This window comes from Antechinus flavipes, chromosome 3 (assembly GCF_016432865.1).
Source record: "Antechinus flavipes isolate AdamAnt ecotype Samford, QLD, Australia chromosome 3, AdamAnt_v2, whole genome shotgun sequence".
NCBI classification, from domain to species: domain Eukaryota; kingdom Metazoa; phylum Chordata; class Mammalia; order Dasyuromorphia; family Dasyuridae; genus Antechinus; species Antechinus flavipes.
In genome coordinates, this window is record NC_067400.1 from 19,038,455 (window position 1) to 19,053,625 (window position 15,171).

The window sequence follows — 15,171 nt, forward strand, 5'->3', positions numbered from 1 at the left end:
GCTTCCCAAAGCATCCTTGGGCCGCCGAGACCAGTCCCTGCTGTCCCGTAGAGCTCAGTGGCAGCCGTTGGAGGCCCTAAGTCTGGCCAGGCTCCTGGGAGGCTCCCTTCACCTGCAGCCCCCTCCAGGAAAGCGGCGATGGAGGGCAGGAGACAGAGAGACCCGGCTGCAGATGCTCCCTCCCTGTGCAAGGTTCACTGATACCACCGCAGCCGCCGGAGGCCCACAGAACGATCTTCATTTTGCAGATGGGGAAACTGAGTCCGGAAGGGCTTAAATGCCCTGCGGGGGTCCTAGGATGAGCCAGCAGATCCTCCTCAGGCAGGATGGGAAGTCTGTGCTCTTCCTGCTGAGCCGCCTGCCTCCCTGCCGACTTTGTGCTGTGGCTAAGGTCTCCGTCCTGGGGTCTGTTTCCTCATCTGTAAAATGGGGGCTCGGCCCCGCTGGGCCACTCAGGCCCTCAGCCCCCATCCCGCAGGCCTGTAGGATGCTCCCGTGGGAGTCTGTGGAGCCGGAGGCCCGGGGCCCGGGGTCAGGGAGGAGTTCCCTGGGGGTGGGTTCAGAGCTGGGTAAAGGTCAGGCCAGGACCTTCTTTGGGCCTCCCTTCCCTGGGTCTGCCTTCGGGAGCTGGCAGCTTAAGGGGGCAGTGACACAATGGGCAGTCTCTGTGTTTTGAACAGCTCGGTAGGAGTCTGACTGCTCTCTCCCCATCCAGCAGAGCAGGGCCGCCTTCCTGGGATCAGTCCTGGTCATTAATCTCACTTTCCCTCTTTCCAACCCGCCCAGCACCCGCCTGCCTCAGCGCCTGTGGCCGAGCGGGGCGGGGGCCAGAGCCCCCTCGGGCGCCATGTTGGGTCTCCTCCATGCCACGGTTTCCAAACATCCCCTAAGAGAACCACCCACTGTGACTAGGAATAAATGCCGATGTGGTGAGGCAGGGGAGCTAATCCTCGGCCGGGGGCCATCTAGGCCATGGGCCCCCCCACAGAAGCCCCCGGCCCCCCTCCCACTGTGGAGGCCAAGCTCGGCGGCCCCCTTTTCCTTCCGGGGTTACCGGCTGGGCCCCTTCTCCTCCTCCCCTCCCCCATGTGCTGCTGCCCTCTCTGGGAGCCCTTCCCTCCTTGCTCCCTCAGGGGATCCTGAGGCTGATTAACCTAAGGCTTCCTCCCCACGGCATCCCTGTTTTAAAAGGAGACTCTCAGAGTCTTGCACATAAAAGCCATGAAAGCCCAATGGTCCATTTCAGACCCCAGGCTTTTGGGGGGAGGAAGTAATTTTGGACAAGGAAGCAGGCCATAAAAACACGGAGCTGTGCGGAGGTCGGGGGGCTGGAACTGAGCCAGGAAGAGCCGAATCCAAATCCAGGTACTTAGGGAGTCACCTTGCTGTGTCAGCCTCGGTTTCCTCACCTGTAGTGAGGGTAGCAATGGCCCCTACTCCCAAGGGCTGGGGAGAAGCCAAGGATTTAAGATTTGTGCCGGGCTCTGCGCCCGCCATAGAAACCCTGGCCGTTCCACGAGCCGCCCTGGCCCCTACTGAGAGGCCACAGGCCCGGCTCCCGCTAACGCTCTCGCTGTTTTCCAGGTGGCTTCATCAGCTTCAACGGCTCCTGGAGGGTCCAGGGGATCCTGGCCATGTCCCGGTCCCTGGGGGACTACCCGCTGAAAAACCTCAACGTGGTCATCCCCGACCCCGACATCCTGACCTTCGACCTGGACAAGCTGCAGCCCGAGTTCATGATCCTGGCCTCGGACGGCCTGTGGGACGCCTTCAGCAACGAGGAGGCCGTGCGGTTCATCAAGGAGCGCTTGGACGAGCCCCACTTCGGGGCAAAGAGCATCGTCTTGCAGTCCTTCTACAGGGGCTGCCCCGACAACATCACCGTCATGGTGGTCAAGTTCAGGAACAGCAGCAAAACGGAGGAGCAGTGAGGGCCCGGCCGCCCCGGACTGAAGGACTCCGGCCGTTGCTTGACTTGGATGTGGTAGAAAAGTAGCGAAACTCCTTAAGATTGGGCCGGAAGATCCAGGACAGCCCCTTCCCTGCCGGCGGCGCCGTGAGCCAGGATGGAGCGGCCGGGGCTGGGCCCGCGTCTTCCCGCCTTCCTCCCGCCTTCCTCCGCCAGGTTTCTAATGCGTATCTATAAGCTTTCCCATGTATCTCCGGAGAGGGCGCCTCGGCAGCCTGGGCTGCCCGCTTTCCATTTTAAGGTTTATTTTTCATCCCCTTTAAATGTCTTCAGGTTGTCGCCTCCCTGAGCCTGCTTTGGAGCCGCAGCGTGGGCGGGTCGGAAGGCCCGCGAGGGGACGCTCCCGGGGGCTGGACACGGCCAGGGGTTTGGGGGAGAGCTGAGCCTTGGGAAGGGACCGCGCCGCCTGCCCGGGAGCCCGTGCCATCGGCTGCCTTTGCCTGCTTTCTGGGGACTGGAGGGAAGGGGAAGAAGCCCCCGGGGGAGCTCGGGCTGGGCAGGGGGAGCTCCCCGAGTCCGGAGCAGCCTCTGACTCCCAGGCCCCTTCGGGCACGTCTTTGGGAAGCCCCGTCCCCCGCCGGAGTCCGGCCTCCCCGTGGGCCCCGTGGCCAGAGTGTCCCGGGGAGCCGGGGAGCCGGGCAGCCGGGCAGCCGGCGCTGGATGCCCGGGGTCCTGCCCGTAGAGAAGGAGGGGCCCCTGCAGAAGCCGGCCGCTTGCCGGGGCCTCGGGCCGCGGGACACCCAGCGCCAACGTAGTTCCGGCCGCGGCCTCCTAAGAGACAGACTCTTTTTTTACATCTTAGTGGCTCTGGGGCACAGATGTTTGTCAGGCGTCCTGGGCTCCTGTTTGTCCTGTTGGAGGAAGCCCTAGTCACTCGGGCCGAGTGGAAACGTAGCCAAAAGTGAGCGAGCGCCCCTTCCCCGCCGGGCTCCCTGCGGTCACTTCCCTGAGGCCGGCAGTGGCCTGGAGAGCTGTCCTCCGCAGTGGCCGCCCCTTCCTGCCCGGGCTGTGCGAGTGCCAGCCCCTGCGTGAGCCAGCGGAGGCGGAGAGCATGCGGCCTGCCCTCCCCCGGGGCCTCCGGGCCAGCTTGCCTCGGCTCCCCGGTACTCGGCTGGGCGAGCCCGCAGCTCTCTGTCACCGGCCTGAGGCCTTACTCCTCTGGAGGGGGCTCATGCTCCTTCTTGCTCCGTTAGGCCCGTTGCCCCCCGAGTTTCCCTGGCGATGACAGGAGACTCCCAGGAGGACCCGGGAGCTGGTGAGAATGACAGCCTGGGGAGGGGCTCAGCTCAGGGGAGGAGTCCCCCAGAGGCAAGTTAGGCTTGGTCAGAGGTCTGGAGGTCAGGCCTTGTCTCGGAGAAGGAAGTGGGGGCAGCAGCTTGGAGTCGGGGCAGGATTTGAACCTTGGGTCTTTGTCCCCAGCTGCACCCGCAGGTTCCCCCTTTCTGGAGCTCTTGTCCACAGCGAGCTCCCCAAGGTACTGGGAGGGAGGGCCCTGAGCAGAAGGGCAGTCTGACAGGACGCTGAAGGAAGAGACGGGCTGGGACCCCAGAGAGGAGGGGGAGAGTGGGGGGCTCTGGCGGACCCCTTCCCGGCTCCCCCAGAAAGTAACCTGGGCTCCCAGAAGTGTGAGTGCTTGGGGGGGCACGCGGCTTCAACCCCACTGCCCGAGCATTTGCCATCGGATGGGAGAGTGAGAGGCCCTCAAGCTTTTCTAGAGCTGGGCCGCTGTCCGTGGTCCCCACTGTGCCAAATTCAGGTGTGATTTCCAGTCTGTCCCGGGGACTGAGACCGGGGGACCCAGGTGAGGAATCATGCCCAGCGCTGCCTTCTTGCCGCATCCCAGGGACAGACTCTCCTAAGGGGGGCTTTGGGTGCTGGTCTTGTGTCTGCCCGCCTGTCAGAGGGAGAGCTCACTGGCTGAGGCCTTTTGGTGTGACAACCAAAGCTGGATGCGTCCTTTGAGGCCGGCCGTCGAGCTGCTTCCTCTTACTGTTGGGGTGACTGGGGGGACGCGTGGGGTCACTCGGCTGTAAGTTTCAGTCTCCAGGCCTCGCAGCCCCAGCCTCTCCTACAGACAGTCCTCATGGACGGGACCCAAAGGCACGCTTTGTGCACCCATCACCCAGAGCTTCTCTAGAACCCTTTCTCTAAGGGACGGCTCCAGCCCCGCAGAGCCCCTTCCACCCAGCCCTTGTTTAATGCCCTGGGAGTGTAAGGGGCAGCAGTCTGGTGTGTGTGCACCTCCCTTCACTCAGCCCCAGAAGGACCCCCTGTAGGGACACCCATTATTCCCCTGAGTAAGTTAGGTAGGGCAGACCATTCTGAGGTTCTTGCCATCAATGAAAGACACCCACCAATCATGGTCCTTTTTTCTTTGCCTCCCCCAGTATTTGTGCAAAGGGGAAATAGTCCCTCCCATAGCTGGAGAATTTAGTAGAACTTGATCATGTAGAGAGCAAAAAAAGGCCATCAAGGTCATCCTTAAAGCAGGATAGATGGAGAGCCCAAAGAGATCTTGCTGTTCCCCTGATCCACTCCCCTCAGGTACAGATACAGATGCTGAGGGATGACGGGACCTTCCAGTGCAGAGGGAAAACTAAGCAGGGCCTGCCCTCAGGAAGCTGACAGGAGAAACGCATTTCGGGATCCACAGAACAAATACAGCGATGACAAGTGTGGCTTGGTTCGGGCCCAGGCCGTCGGCCCAGCCCTCTCACCACTCTGCCTTCTTGGCTGACATGCACAGGAAAGCCTTCCGTCCTTGTCATGGTTACATGTGTGTACGTATGTATAACATGTAGCAACACACACATACATGTACATATGTGTGACACATTTTTAAAGCAGTCTTTTTCTAGGGCTTCACGGCGCCCCAAGAATCATGGAGTGGAGCAGCGTTGTATGAAGGAGAGAATAGAACAGCTCTTATTTTATTCCAAGATAGGATCGCAAAGTTGAATTTTAGTGGCGATGTGCCCGTCAGTGTGCCAAGGAAATAGCAAACTTTAGAGGGTATAGGATAAAAAACAGGCTCAACCTGTTCTGTGATTTGGTCGTCTGGAGAAAGTTAGGGACCCCTCCTCGGAATCATGTTTTTACACACTTTATATGAAATACATAGGATTACTAAGGAAATTAGTGATAAATAGCTAACAAAATAATTTGCTTTTTAGCAAAAACGTTCTCTTCCTATGTGGATTTACTACTTTACAATGGCATTTTTTTTCCTGACTCATCCAAGAAAAGGAAGCTCTAAATTTGCCTGTTTAGTTATTGAGGATCCTTTATGAAGCTGATCACCATGTTGGGTAGTTACCCCTTACATAAATATAGGATGTAACATCCTCCTTAATCCTTGAAAGGATCTGGATGTTTTCTAGACCACACGCTTGGTCTTTTGGTCTGTCATAGCTCAGAGCTGTGATTTCGCCAGTTTAAGGAACTCCCGCCACCACTGTACAGCAGCATTTTCCGTTATTTACGGGTTTCGAGTCGCGTAGAGTGTTGAGAAGTTGGATGACGTGCTCAGGAGGACAGAGCCGGTCTGTATCAGAGATAGGACTTTGAACTTGATCCCTACCAGATACCCGCTTTGTGAAGTTGCCGCCTTAAAATCAAAACAAATAAAACCATGGAATAACAGTAACGTTTTCCCCAATCCTGGAAAGGCTATGTCTTTTCCAGAGAAATTGCGAGGTTTTTAGTGTTGGTGGTGGTGCTTTTAGCAAGCTCTTGTATCCATCCGGTACCTGAGTCGATTTCCAGAACGCTCCATTGCATGGTTATGGTTTTGGATGTGGTCCATTCTGGGAATCCTTCCCTTGATTAACCAGGTATCCATGAATAATTGGAAGTAAATGAGATGGGGAAGTCCTGGAACTGTGTATTTAAATGGAACGTGCCTATTTCTGAAGATGGAAGAGCTTATTATAGGTTTGCATCTCTATAGATAGTCAGTCCTCATCCCCCTATCCCCCACACTCTCACAGCTCCCCATATGTTCAGCAAGGAAGGCATCCTCGGTACCGTTGGCTTTCTAAATCTGAGTCAGTCACTGAAAGGAGAATGTGGATCTGTCTCTTCCTACTTGACCTTAAGGGACTTGGTGACTTCATGACTGATTTAGAACCTTGTCCAGAAATTCCTCGCAGGAGGGAGCAGCCGGCTTGGGGTGTTTCAGGCTTGATTTCCTCGGCCAGATTCTCTCCGGCCCCCCTCCTGCCACGGACATGTGGCCGTTCTGTCATCACCGAGTCTCGTCACCTTCGCAAACAGATTCTCCTTATGGTTGGGGTATGTTTTTAGGATCCGATGCTAACACTTCCTTTGAATGTGAACAGTTCCTAGATTTAGAAACAGCCTTTTTCTAGGGCTTCATGCCCCTAGAACAGTGTTGTGTGAAGAAGGGAACGGAGCGGCTCTGCTGTTTTATTCCAAGACAAGGCCACAAAGCTGAATTTAAGTGGCGATGTGCCCGTCCGTGGGCCAAGGAAGCAGTCATGGCGGATATTAGAGGAATAGGATAAAAAACAGGCTGACTGCGTTTTGTGTTATGTGTCAGATACCTGGAGAGACGTAGGGACCCCTGCTCAAAATCATGTGTTTATACGCTTTATGTAAAATGCATGGGGTTACAAAGAAAACTAGGGATAGTAAAAAGCACTCTTACAGATTCCAGGTGGAGCAGGTGTGACACGAAGGGCACCTTGATGGATGCCCTCATCCCCGTGGTCCAGGTCAGGGCCCATCCTGCCGTGTTCCCCGCCTGATTCTCGTTGGCGCCTGCCTAATGGGCCTCCTTCCAGATTTCTGGCTGTGGCATGGGTGCTGTCTGTCAGTCATCCCTCTCTTATTGCATGACTTCTTTCCAACCATGCTTCTGTCTGGCAACGCCTTTCCTTAGGAAAGATCAAACGTGTTTAAATTTTGAAAAAGAAGGTACGGCCTAGTGTTGTCTCACACACCGGGTACTCGGTGCTCCACCAGATCCAATAAAAGAATTGGACTCAGAAAGATGACATTGTGGGCTCATGGGCAGGCGGAGGAAAAGCACGGTCCCCGGCTCTTGTTTTCCAAGGTAGGGGACACAAAGTTAAGCATATTATTTGTATCTTAAAAATCTGGCTAATCCTTGTCTATCTAACACCCACATTTGCTTGGATTATTACCGATCTGGATGACCTCTCAGGCCTCTTTGAGCTGTAAAGAATCCCAAGATGCCATTTTTAGTCTTTCTTATTTCACTTTGGGCCCCACTCAATGGCATATGTTTAATACTAATGAATGATTTCTAATCCAATTCTTGAGCATCCATTATCCATTATCCATATCCATAGCGTATAAAATGAATCCAGGTCATGTGGAATTGAAGTGGATTTAAACAGGCAGTTCTTGTAAAAAAGTTTTCCCGTGGACTTGACCTCCTGATGATTTTGATGCAAAAGCTGGACTAACAAGAAGATATTATCAATAGAAAAGGCAGAAAGGAAATGTCCTTTCTGGTCCACATGAATATTGTGGATATTGTTGCGCTCGGCACAAAATGCGACAATCTGTATATACATGGAAGCACTCTCCTAAAAGAGCATCTTGGAGACTAAGTGTCCCTGCCATGCTCATGCACAGACTCGGAAGGAGATAAGGTGGGTGGGCACAGCAGCAGAGCCTCTTCAGTCCCTCTCTGCCATGACCCACTCAGCTGGCTTCCCTTCCCTCCAGGGGAAAAATCCCTCGTGGACAGCCATCATAGGATCACCGATTTAGAGCAGGAAACTGACCTTGGGGCCAGCTCGTCCAACCTCGGATGAGAAAAATAGGTTCTGGGAGGTTGTGTTTGAGCCAAGTTCACACAGCCAGGTAGTGACATAGGAGGGTCCAGGTGTTCCAGAACCGTGGCACAGTCTACACAAGTACACTGCTTCCCCCTCTATAAAAAGGAATTTTAGGGAAACCCATCCCCTCCCTTCTCAGCAGACTTTTTTAAATGAAAAGATGGCCTGACGATGAGGGATGGAAACAGCTCTGCAGGACTCATTTTTCCTTGGCTCCCAGGTGGCTACAAAACATACAAGTAAGATGAGGAGCAGGGATGGTATTTATCATCATGCATTTCTGGCTTTCTCATCGGTCAGTCATATACAAACAGTAAGAATACCACTTCTGATGACCAGCTCCTAATGATACCGGATTTGCCTTGTTATTCGAGCTGAAAACTTGGCTCATTGCGGTCTTAGATAGTAGGGCATGGTCTTACATCCTGACCAAGCACAGGAGCCACCGATAGTTTTGTTTTCTGTGTCAAAATAAAACCGAACGTTCCAAACCACCCCCAACCCATCGCTACAAGGGGTGGGCCCCAAAGAGGAAGGGGCTTTGGGGAATTGCACAAACTGCTTCACCTATAGGAATTAAGACGGAAGCTTTCCCTTGTTTGGAACAGATATACTTACCAGGAGAGGTTTGGATTTGTTGGTTTTAAGCTGGTCATAAAGGGAGTCAAAAGAAATATCGTCCACCGGCTTTCGAGGAAAATGTGCGACGTGTGTTGAGGCACATTTGCCAAATTCTCTACTTTAGTTTATTTGGATGATGAATCATAGGAACATAGATTTGAAGAAGAAATGGGTCTAGTCAGTGCCAGGAATCCAGGTTCATCCCCAAGTCCTTGTACACCTAAGGCTCTTTGTACTGCTCTCCAAAGCTTTGCCGTGCTTCCTCTCATTATGCTTCATTCCCAAGACATATTTTAAAGAGAGAAACAAGGGTTGCCATGTGTGAGAGACTTTGATTTTCTTGATTTTTTAAGATTGCAAGTGTGGTGCAGTAGGACTGAATCCAGAATTCTGGCTTTGCATTGGCTGGATGACCTTCAGTAAGGCACTTCAGAGCCTAGTTTCCTCATCTGCAAAATGTCAGGGTTACATCAGATGATCTTAAAGGTATCAGTTTTGCAGTTGTGTATTTTAGGCTCTTTTCTGGACTTCCCCAAGTATCCATCATTTTACAACGTGCCAGAGTCAGAGACGGGCTAGTGTCAGGAAGACCTGGGAGCAAGCCTTGCTCTGACACGCATGGTCACACTATGAGCAAATCACTCGGCCTCTGAGGGTCCTCTGAGAACTAAGACTATGAATGGCAGAGAATGATGGGTCTGCATTGGTGGAGGAAATCTCCCTCCTGGGAATTCCCTATACTGTTGAAATCATAGGACTGGTCCAAAAGACTAATATAAAATAGAGACAGAAATGAATTGGCAATAGTGGGAAAATAGGAAGTATGCCCAGGTGGGCAACCTATCCTTCGCATCTTGACAAGGAGACCAATGCTTTCTTTGACAAGGACATTTCAGTTTCAATGTACGAATGGCTGAGAAAAGAGTTTTAGAATAGGGCCTGGCATACCATAGGCACTTAATAAATGCTTTAATTGAACTGAATTTTCTTATCTTTATGCACCATGGATTAGGGCTTGTCATCAGTCAAGTATGAATATCATGTGGAAGAATGCATTTTCAAGCTGAACAAGGGATATCTCTTCCCATAGGGCCATGGAATAAAGGAAGATGATGATCATAGAGAGATTCCCTCCCTTATGATTGGTTGGCATTTAAGTCCAGGATAATCCTTTGCTCATCTCCCATCTTCCTCTGTAATCTGTGACCTCTTTCCAGTTTTGCCTCCTAGGAGTATAATTAAATAATACCTGTCTTTCCTTTGGAAACCAGTCAGATCTTCCTCCCACGCTTCCTGTATCAGATCCACAGTCACTTAGCTTCCTTACCTGCCACCTGGTCTACACATGGTCACGTGGCCAGTTCACCAACAAGGGTCCCCAAAGCATTTTCAGGAAAGTAACAGCAAAGCTTTGGAGCGGGAAGTTTGGGGCTTGGATCCCAGCAGTCACTGAAATGCTTTTCTTCATCTGTGGAGCGAGCAACTTGACACAGAACTTCCAAGGTCCCTTCTGTTCAGTAGGGCGTCAGGTCTTTGAGGGCAGGGACTCTTGCAGGTTCTTTTATCTCCGTCTTCCCATGCTATTACAGGCTGGCACGGAGCCAGCCCTTCAGTGCTTTTTGAATTACCAGACATATATTACCCAATCCTTTTCCCAATCTATTCATAGTGCCAACATCTGGAGTTGAAAATCATTTTCATCAGGCCCAGGAATTCTTTGTCATTATCACTAAATCAGAGTAAATTTAAAGAAAATGAAAATCTTTTCTGGTTTGATGGAGCCCAATTTTAGAAGAAATTAGAACAGAAATCATACATCCTTAGACAGGAGAAGCAATCTCAAAAAGTTCTAATATCTTCAAGGGGCCAATTTTCTAATACTCAGTAGATGAAATTTCAGAATCAAGAAGGGTCCTTAGCATTTTCCATTTATAAGAATGAGAATGGGTTATTATTACTATTCCTATTTTGGCCTTTCAACTTTAAACGCTCGACTCAAGACTTTGTCACAGTTCCGCCTTTTCAGAGCCACCAGCCTTTGTTTGGGGTAGAAGTGGCACAAGTCTGGCTGAGACTTTCCCACGAAGGCTCTGGCGTGGTGGTGGACAGCGTGTGGAAAGCCAAGCTGGCCGGGAGAACAACCACAAAACCCTGGGGCAACCTCATTACTCTTGTTACTTGTCAGAGGATTTTATAACGACATTCTACATTTGTCTCTGAGAGACAATTCGAAAAAGCAAAACCGCCATGTCAATCCGCCATTACGTTCACCGTAGCCCTTCGTAGAGTGGATGCTGTGCTTGGTCCCACCCCGGCAGGGAGCTCTGGCCCTCTCTTCCCCATGTGTATTCTGGTTAGATGTAGCAGTGTCCCTCCTAATCCCCGTGTTTGTGCAATTTCAGATGCTGTATTATTGTATCCAAAACAATGGACTACTGAAATTTCAGCCTCGGTGATATGATTCCAATGAAAATAAACCCATTAAAATTACCTGACTTTACATATGGACTCCCCTGTGGTTTATTTATTGTTGTTGTCATTGTGGAGATTATTCAAGGCTGCAACTCTTGGGTAAAACTACGGGGCTGTGAGAATTATTTGGGAGCAAGAAAATGCATTAGATTTAAGGACATCCAAAAGACCCTTACAACTTTTTTATACTTTAAATAAAATTTAATAGAATGACCAGCATTTGCTTTCAAAATCACTTGTTTTATACAAGTTATCATTGAGTCCACAAGATTCTGAGATATGTTCTTTAATTATCCACATAAAACTGTACTTTCCAGATGTTAAATATATTTTTGAGAAAGTTCATTTTTCCAATTCTAGAATTGGTTATAGTGCACATATATATAGCCTTCAGTGAAATTCAAATCAGGTAAGTTCTTGGGCCTTGCGATCTGTGTATCTCTATCACTTAAAAAGCTTAACTTTTCATGATATGTAGCATTGCCTAATCATCCTAACAGTCCATCTCCATTTGGGAATTTCTACAATTTTAGGACAATCTAACAGAATTTAAATTTACTCAACAAAGAAGTCTTCCAAGATCAGTGAAAGTTAAAAAGATTTTTTGTGTGTGTGTGGAGATGAATGTTTTACTGTTTGATACAAATAACCAATCTTACAGATTTCTTCTGACAAGACTTTGAGTATATATATATGTATATTTTTTAATAACTTTTTATTGATAGAACCCATGCCAGGGTAATTTTTTACAGCATTATCCCTTGCACTCACTTCTGTTCCGATTTTTCCCCTCCCTCCCTCCACCCCCGCCCCCAGATGGCAAGCAGTCCTTTACATGTTGAATAGGTTACGGTATATCCTAGATACAATCTATGTGTGCAGAACGAAGTTTTCTTGTTGCACAGGGAGAATTGAATTCAGAAGGTAGAAATAACCCGGGAAGAAAAACAAAGATGCAAGCAGTTTATATTCATTCCCCAGTGTTCTTTCTTTGGGTGTAGCTGCTTCTGTCCATCCTTGATCAATTGAAACTGAATTAGCTCTCTTTATCGAAGAGATCCACTTCCATCAGAATACATCCTCAAACAGTATCGCTGTTGAGGTATATAATGATCTCCTGGTTCTGCTCATTTCCCTTAACATCAGTTCATGTAAGCTTGAGTATATTTTTGAATTTTAAAATGATCTTTATCAGTACAATTACTTTTGAAAAATTTTAGTACTCCAGTCTTTCACTTGTCTTGCTCATGACAAGCCCTTTTTTCCCTATCCTATGCTTCAAGGAAATCATTAACAACCCCTCTATCTGGCCCCTCTCTCTGAAGGTCTCTTCTTGTTTTTTGAGGATTAATTAGGCTGTTCCAAAGCACTATTTGGTGGTTCTTGATATTGATTTTTTTTTAATTGCACTTACCTTTGCTTTTCAGAATGATTGATTTTGTTTCATTGTGGGCTTGAATAATGCTTGGGACTATTGAGTGTAGCACGCCAACAGCCCCTGCAATATCTCTTACGGTCGTTGGAGTGTGCTTTTTAAGACCTACAACTTTTGTACATTGTCTTAGAATAACAGCTGTTCTTAAAAACTATATAATTAAAAATGCAATAAAAGACAGCAATGGAATATGTATGGCTTAAAATCCTTCACTCAGCTGACAAAGAACTAACTTACGGTGGCAAAGGTAAATGAGTCCACGTTCCTCTCCTCAGATCATGTTTTGAAGTCATCTATCTGGGTAGATAATATTCAGTCAAAGACTTCCAGAGCATCCACCAGGCATGAGAGAGAGAGAGAGAGAGAGAGAGAGAGAGAGAGAAGAGAGAGAGAGAGAGAGAAATATGGTCGTTTAAAAAAGTAAAATACAGCCACCAACTAATGAACTCTATATTCTATATTACAATGACATCAATATCAAACAGAAATAGGTCTCTGTGGGCCCATAATGCCCCACAAAAACCACAATTAGCATCTATCTTGTATCCTATTTTTATTTATTTTATAAAACATTTCCCAATTGCTTTTTGATTTGGTCAGAGCAGCACCTACCCTTCCCCCCTTCTCATTTTGACATATTTGATCTAGAGGAAGATTGAAAACTGAGAAAGAAATAACTAAAAATAGGGCCAAGCAACAGTAGGATGGTTAGAGAAAACATGAGGAGAGTATAACTCAGAACGGCAATCGGCCTTACCCCAAAAGTCATTAAAATTAGGGATAAAAAGCATGTGTTTTATAAAATGGCCAGGCCCCCAGTTGTGAAAGAGCACACTGACTTTGAATACTGACATCTCCTGGCCATTGCCCCAGAGATGATCCCGGATCTCTTAAGCGCCGAGTTATGTTATTTCTGCATAAAAATGCCAACTGAGATTCTGTGTAGGAAAGGAAATAAAAGATCATGTCAAGGAGGGGGAGCCTCAGTCATGAAGATAACTATATCTAGGTGTCTACAGGCATGCATGTATGTGTGTATATATTATATATATATGTATTATACATGTATGTATTTATATGCACATGTATATATATTTTTAGTAATCAATACTCTCTCATTGGTACTCCCCAGAGGAAAGATGGAAATTTCACTTAGAGGCTTCTAAGAACCAAACTTATCCCTCTCTGCCTGAGAGACGGCAAGTTGCGGAGGAAAAATCCTAGATTCGTATTTAGAGAACCTGATTTTGAATCCCGGCTCTGACATTTCCCGGCCTTTCCTCCTGAGTTGGGGAAAGGGGGAATAGCTTGGTGGCTTCTGAAGCCTTTTCTAACTCTAGAGTTCTGACCGTTACACACCCCCAAGCCGGACACTATGAAGGAGTCATTGTCTAATGGGCCTTAGAAAACTGAGGAGCCGTCCCTTTGGGCATCCCTTGCTGATATTTTCTCTTATTGTTTTTCTTTGTCACAAGGGAATGTTTGGAGGAAATAGAAGCTTTTTTCCCTCAGAAATGACTGTAATATAAAGACAAAAAGCACTAAAAAAGTCTCCCAACGTCCTCTCCTCTGACAATACAAACACCAAGTGAATTCAGTGGGAGTTCTCCGCCTAATGGAGTCGATTTTGGTGAAATGCAAGAACCAGTGGCTTCTACTCTTAAATTTGCCCTAAGTGCAGAGAAAAGTGCATTAGCATCTGGAAGGCACCTTTGAGATGATGTAATCCAGTGGCTCCTATTTGTTGGCTCACAGTCTCTTGAATTGAAGGTGCATTTGGCTTATACGGAAAAATACATAATGATAAGTGGTAAGAATGACCCATTATGCAACAAATCATTATTTCCCCCCACGATAACAAGCAAGTGCATGTTTGGAGCACCATTGGGTGTTTTAATTTGTTTTTACAGCCATTCAAAACCATCATGCTCTTGCTCACAATGATTTTGATGTCTATGTAGTAATTCCATTAAACTCACTACTTAGGATTAAGTGCTTCGTTCTTGAAGTTTCTTAATCTGTCATTAAATAATTTCTAGGGACAGTTAGGTGGTGCAGGGGATAGAGCACCAGCCCTGAAGTCAGGAGACCTGAGTTCAAATCCAGCCTCAGACACTTAACACTTCCTGGCTATGTGACCCTGGGCAAGTCACTTAACCCCAATTGCCTAAGCAAAAGAAACCCCAAAAAACAATTCTCAAATCAATCAACCTATCTAAAGATATATATATATATATATGTGTGTGTGTGTGTGTGTGTTATTGTATATGCTATGCATATGTGAATATATATAATAAAAAATTAACATGAGCAGAGGATAAATTTAAATCAAAAAGCACCTTTAAAATTGTTTGTTAATACATATATAGAGAAGTTACTTATATATGTGTACGTATATATATGTGTGTGTATGTATATGTATCCTATTCCCTTTCTCTCCCTCAAATTTCCTCACCTGTACAACGTGCGCTCACAAAGAATCGAAGGGCTTATTGTGTTTCAGACGTTGTGGAAAGTGTTGGGGGAGGCCCTGCCCTCATGGAGCTTCCCCTAGTGGGGAAGACGCAGGCGTATAACTGTGTATCCGTGGAAAGCTCCCACCAGAGCCGTACGTTATAGATGGAGGCTAATTCTTGGAGCCAATAATCTCCGAAGCTCTTTTCACCCCCAACATGCTAGGATGGCCTCGGGATTTATTCACCCAACTCACCAACCAAGACCCAAAGAAGCCCCAGCGTGAAACTGTTACACTCTCAGTGACACCCCCCCTTCTTGAGTTTGCTTTGGCTTAAAACTTTAGGGGGGCCATGATTACCTTATGGCAGAATAACTCGTCCTTTGTT

At 48.3% G+C, this 15,171-nt stretch overlaps 1 protein-coding gene across 2 annotated transcripts in view; it reads left to right on the forward strand.

The window, feature by feature from the left end:
- PPM1L (protein phosphatase, Mg2+/Mn2+ dependent 1L) overlaps positions 1 to 10,921 on the forward strand; it is a 237,035-nt gene extending 226,114 nt beyond the window's left edge. For both annotated transcript variants that reach the window (XM_051983101.1, XM_051983102.1), the window contains one exon: positions 1,585 to 10,921. In XM_051983101.1, coding sequence (XP_051839061.1) covers positions 1,585 to 1,931 — 347 coding nt within the window. In that variant the 3' untranslated portion in view covers positions 1,932 to 10,921. The remainder of the gene's footprint in view (positions 1 to 1,584) is intronic.
- The last annotated feature ends 4,250 nt before the right edge of the window (positions 10,922 to 15,171 follow it).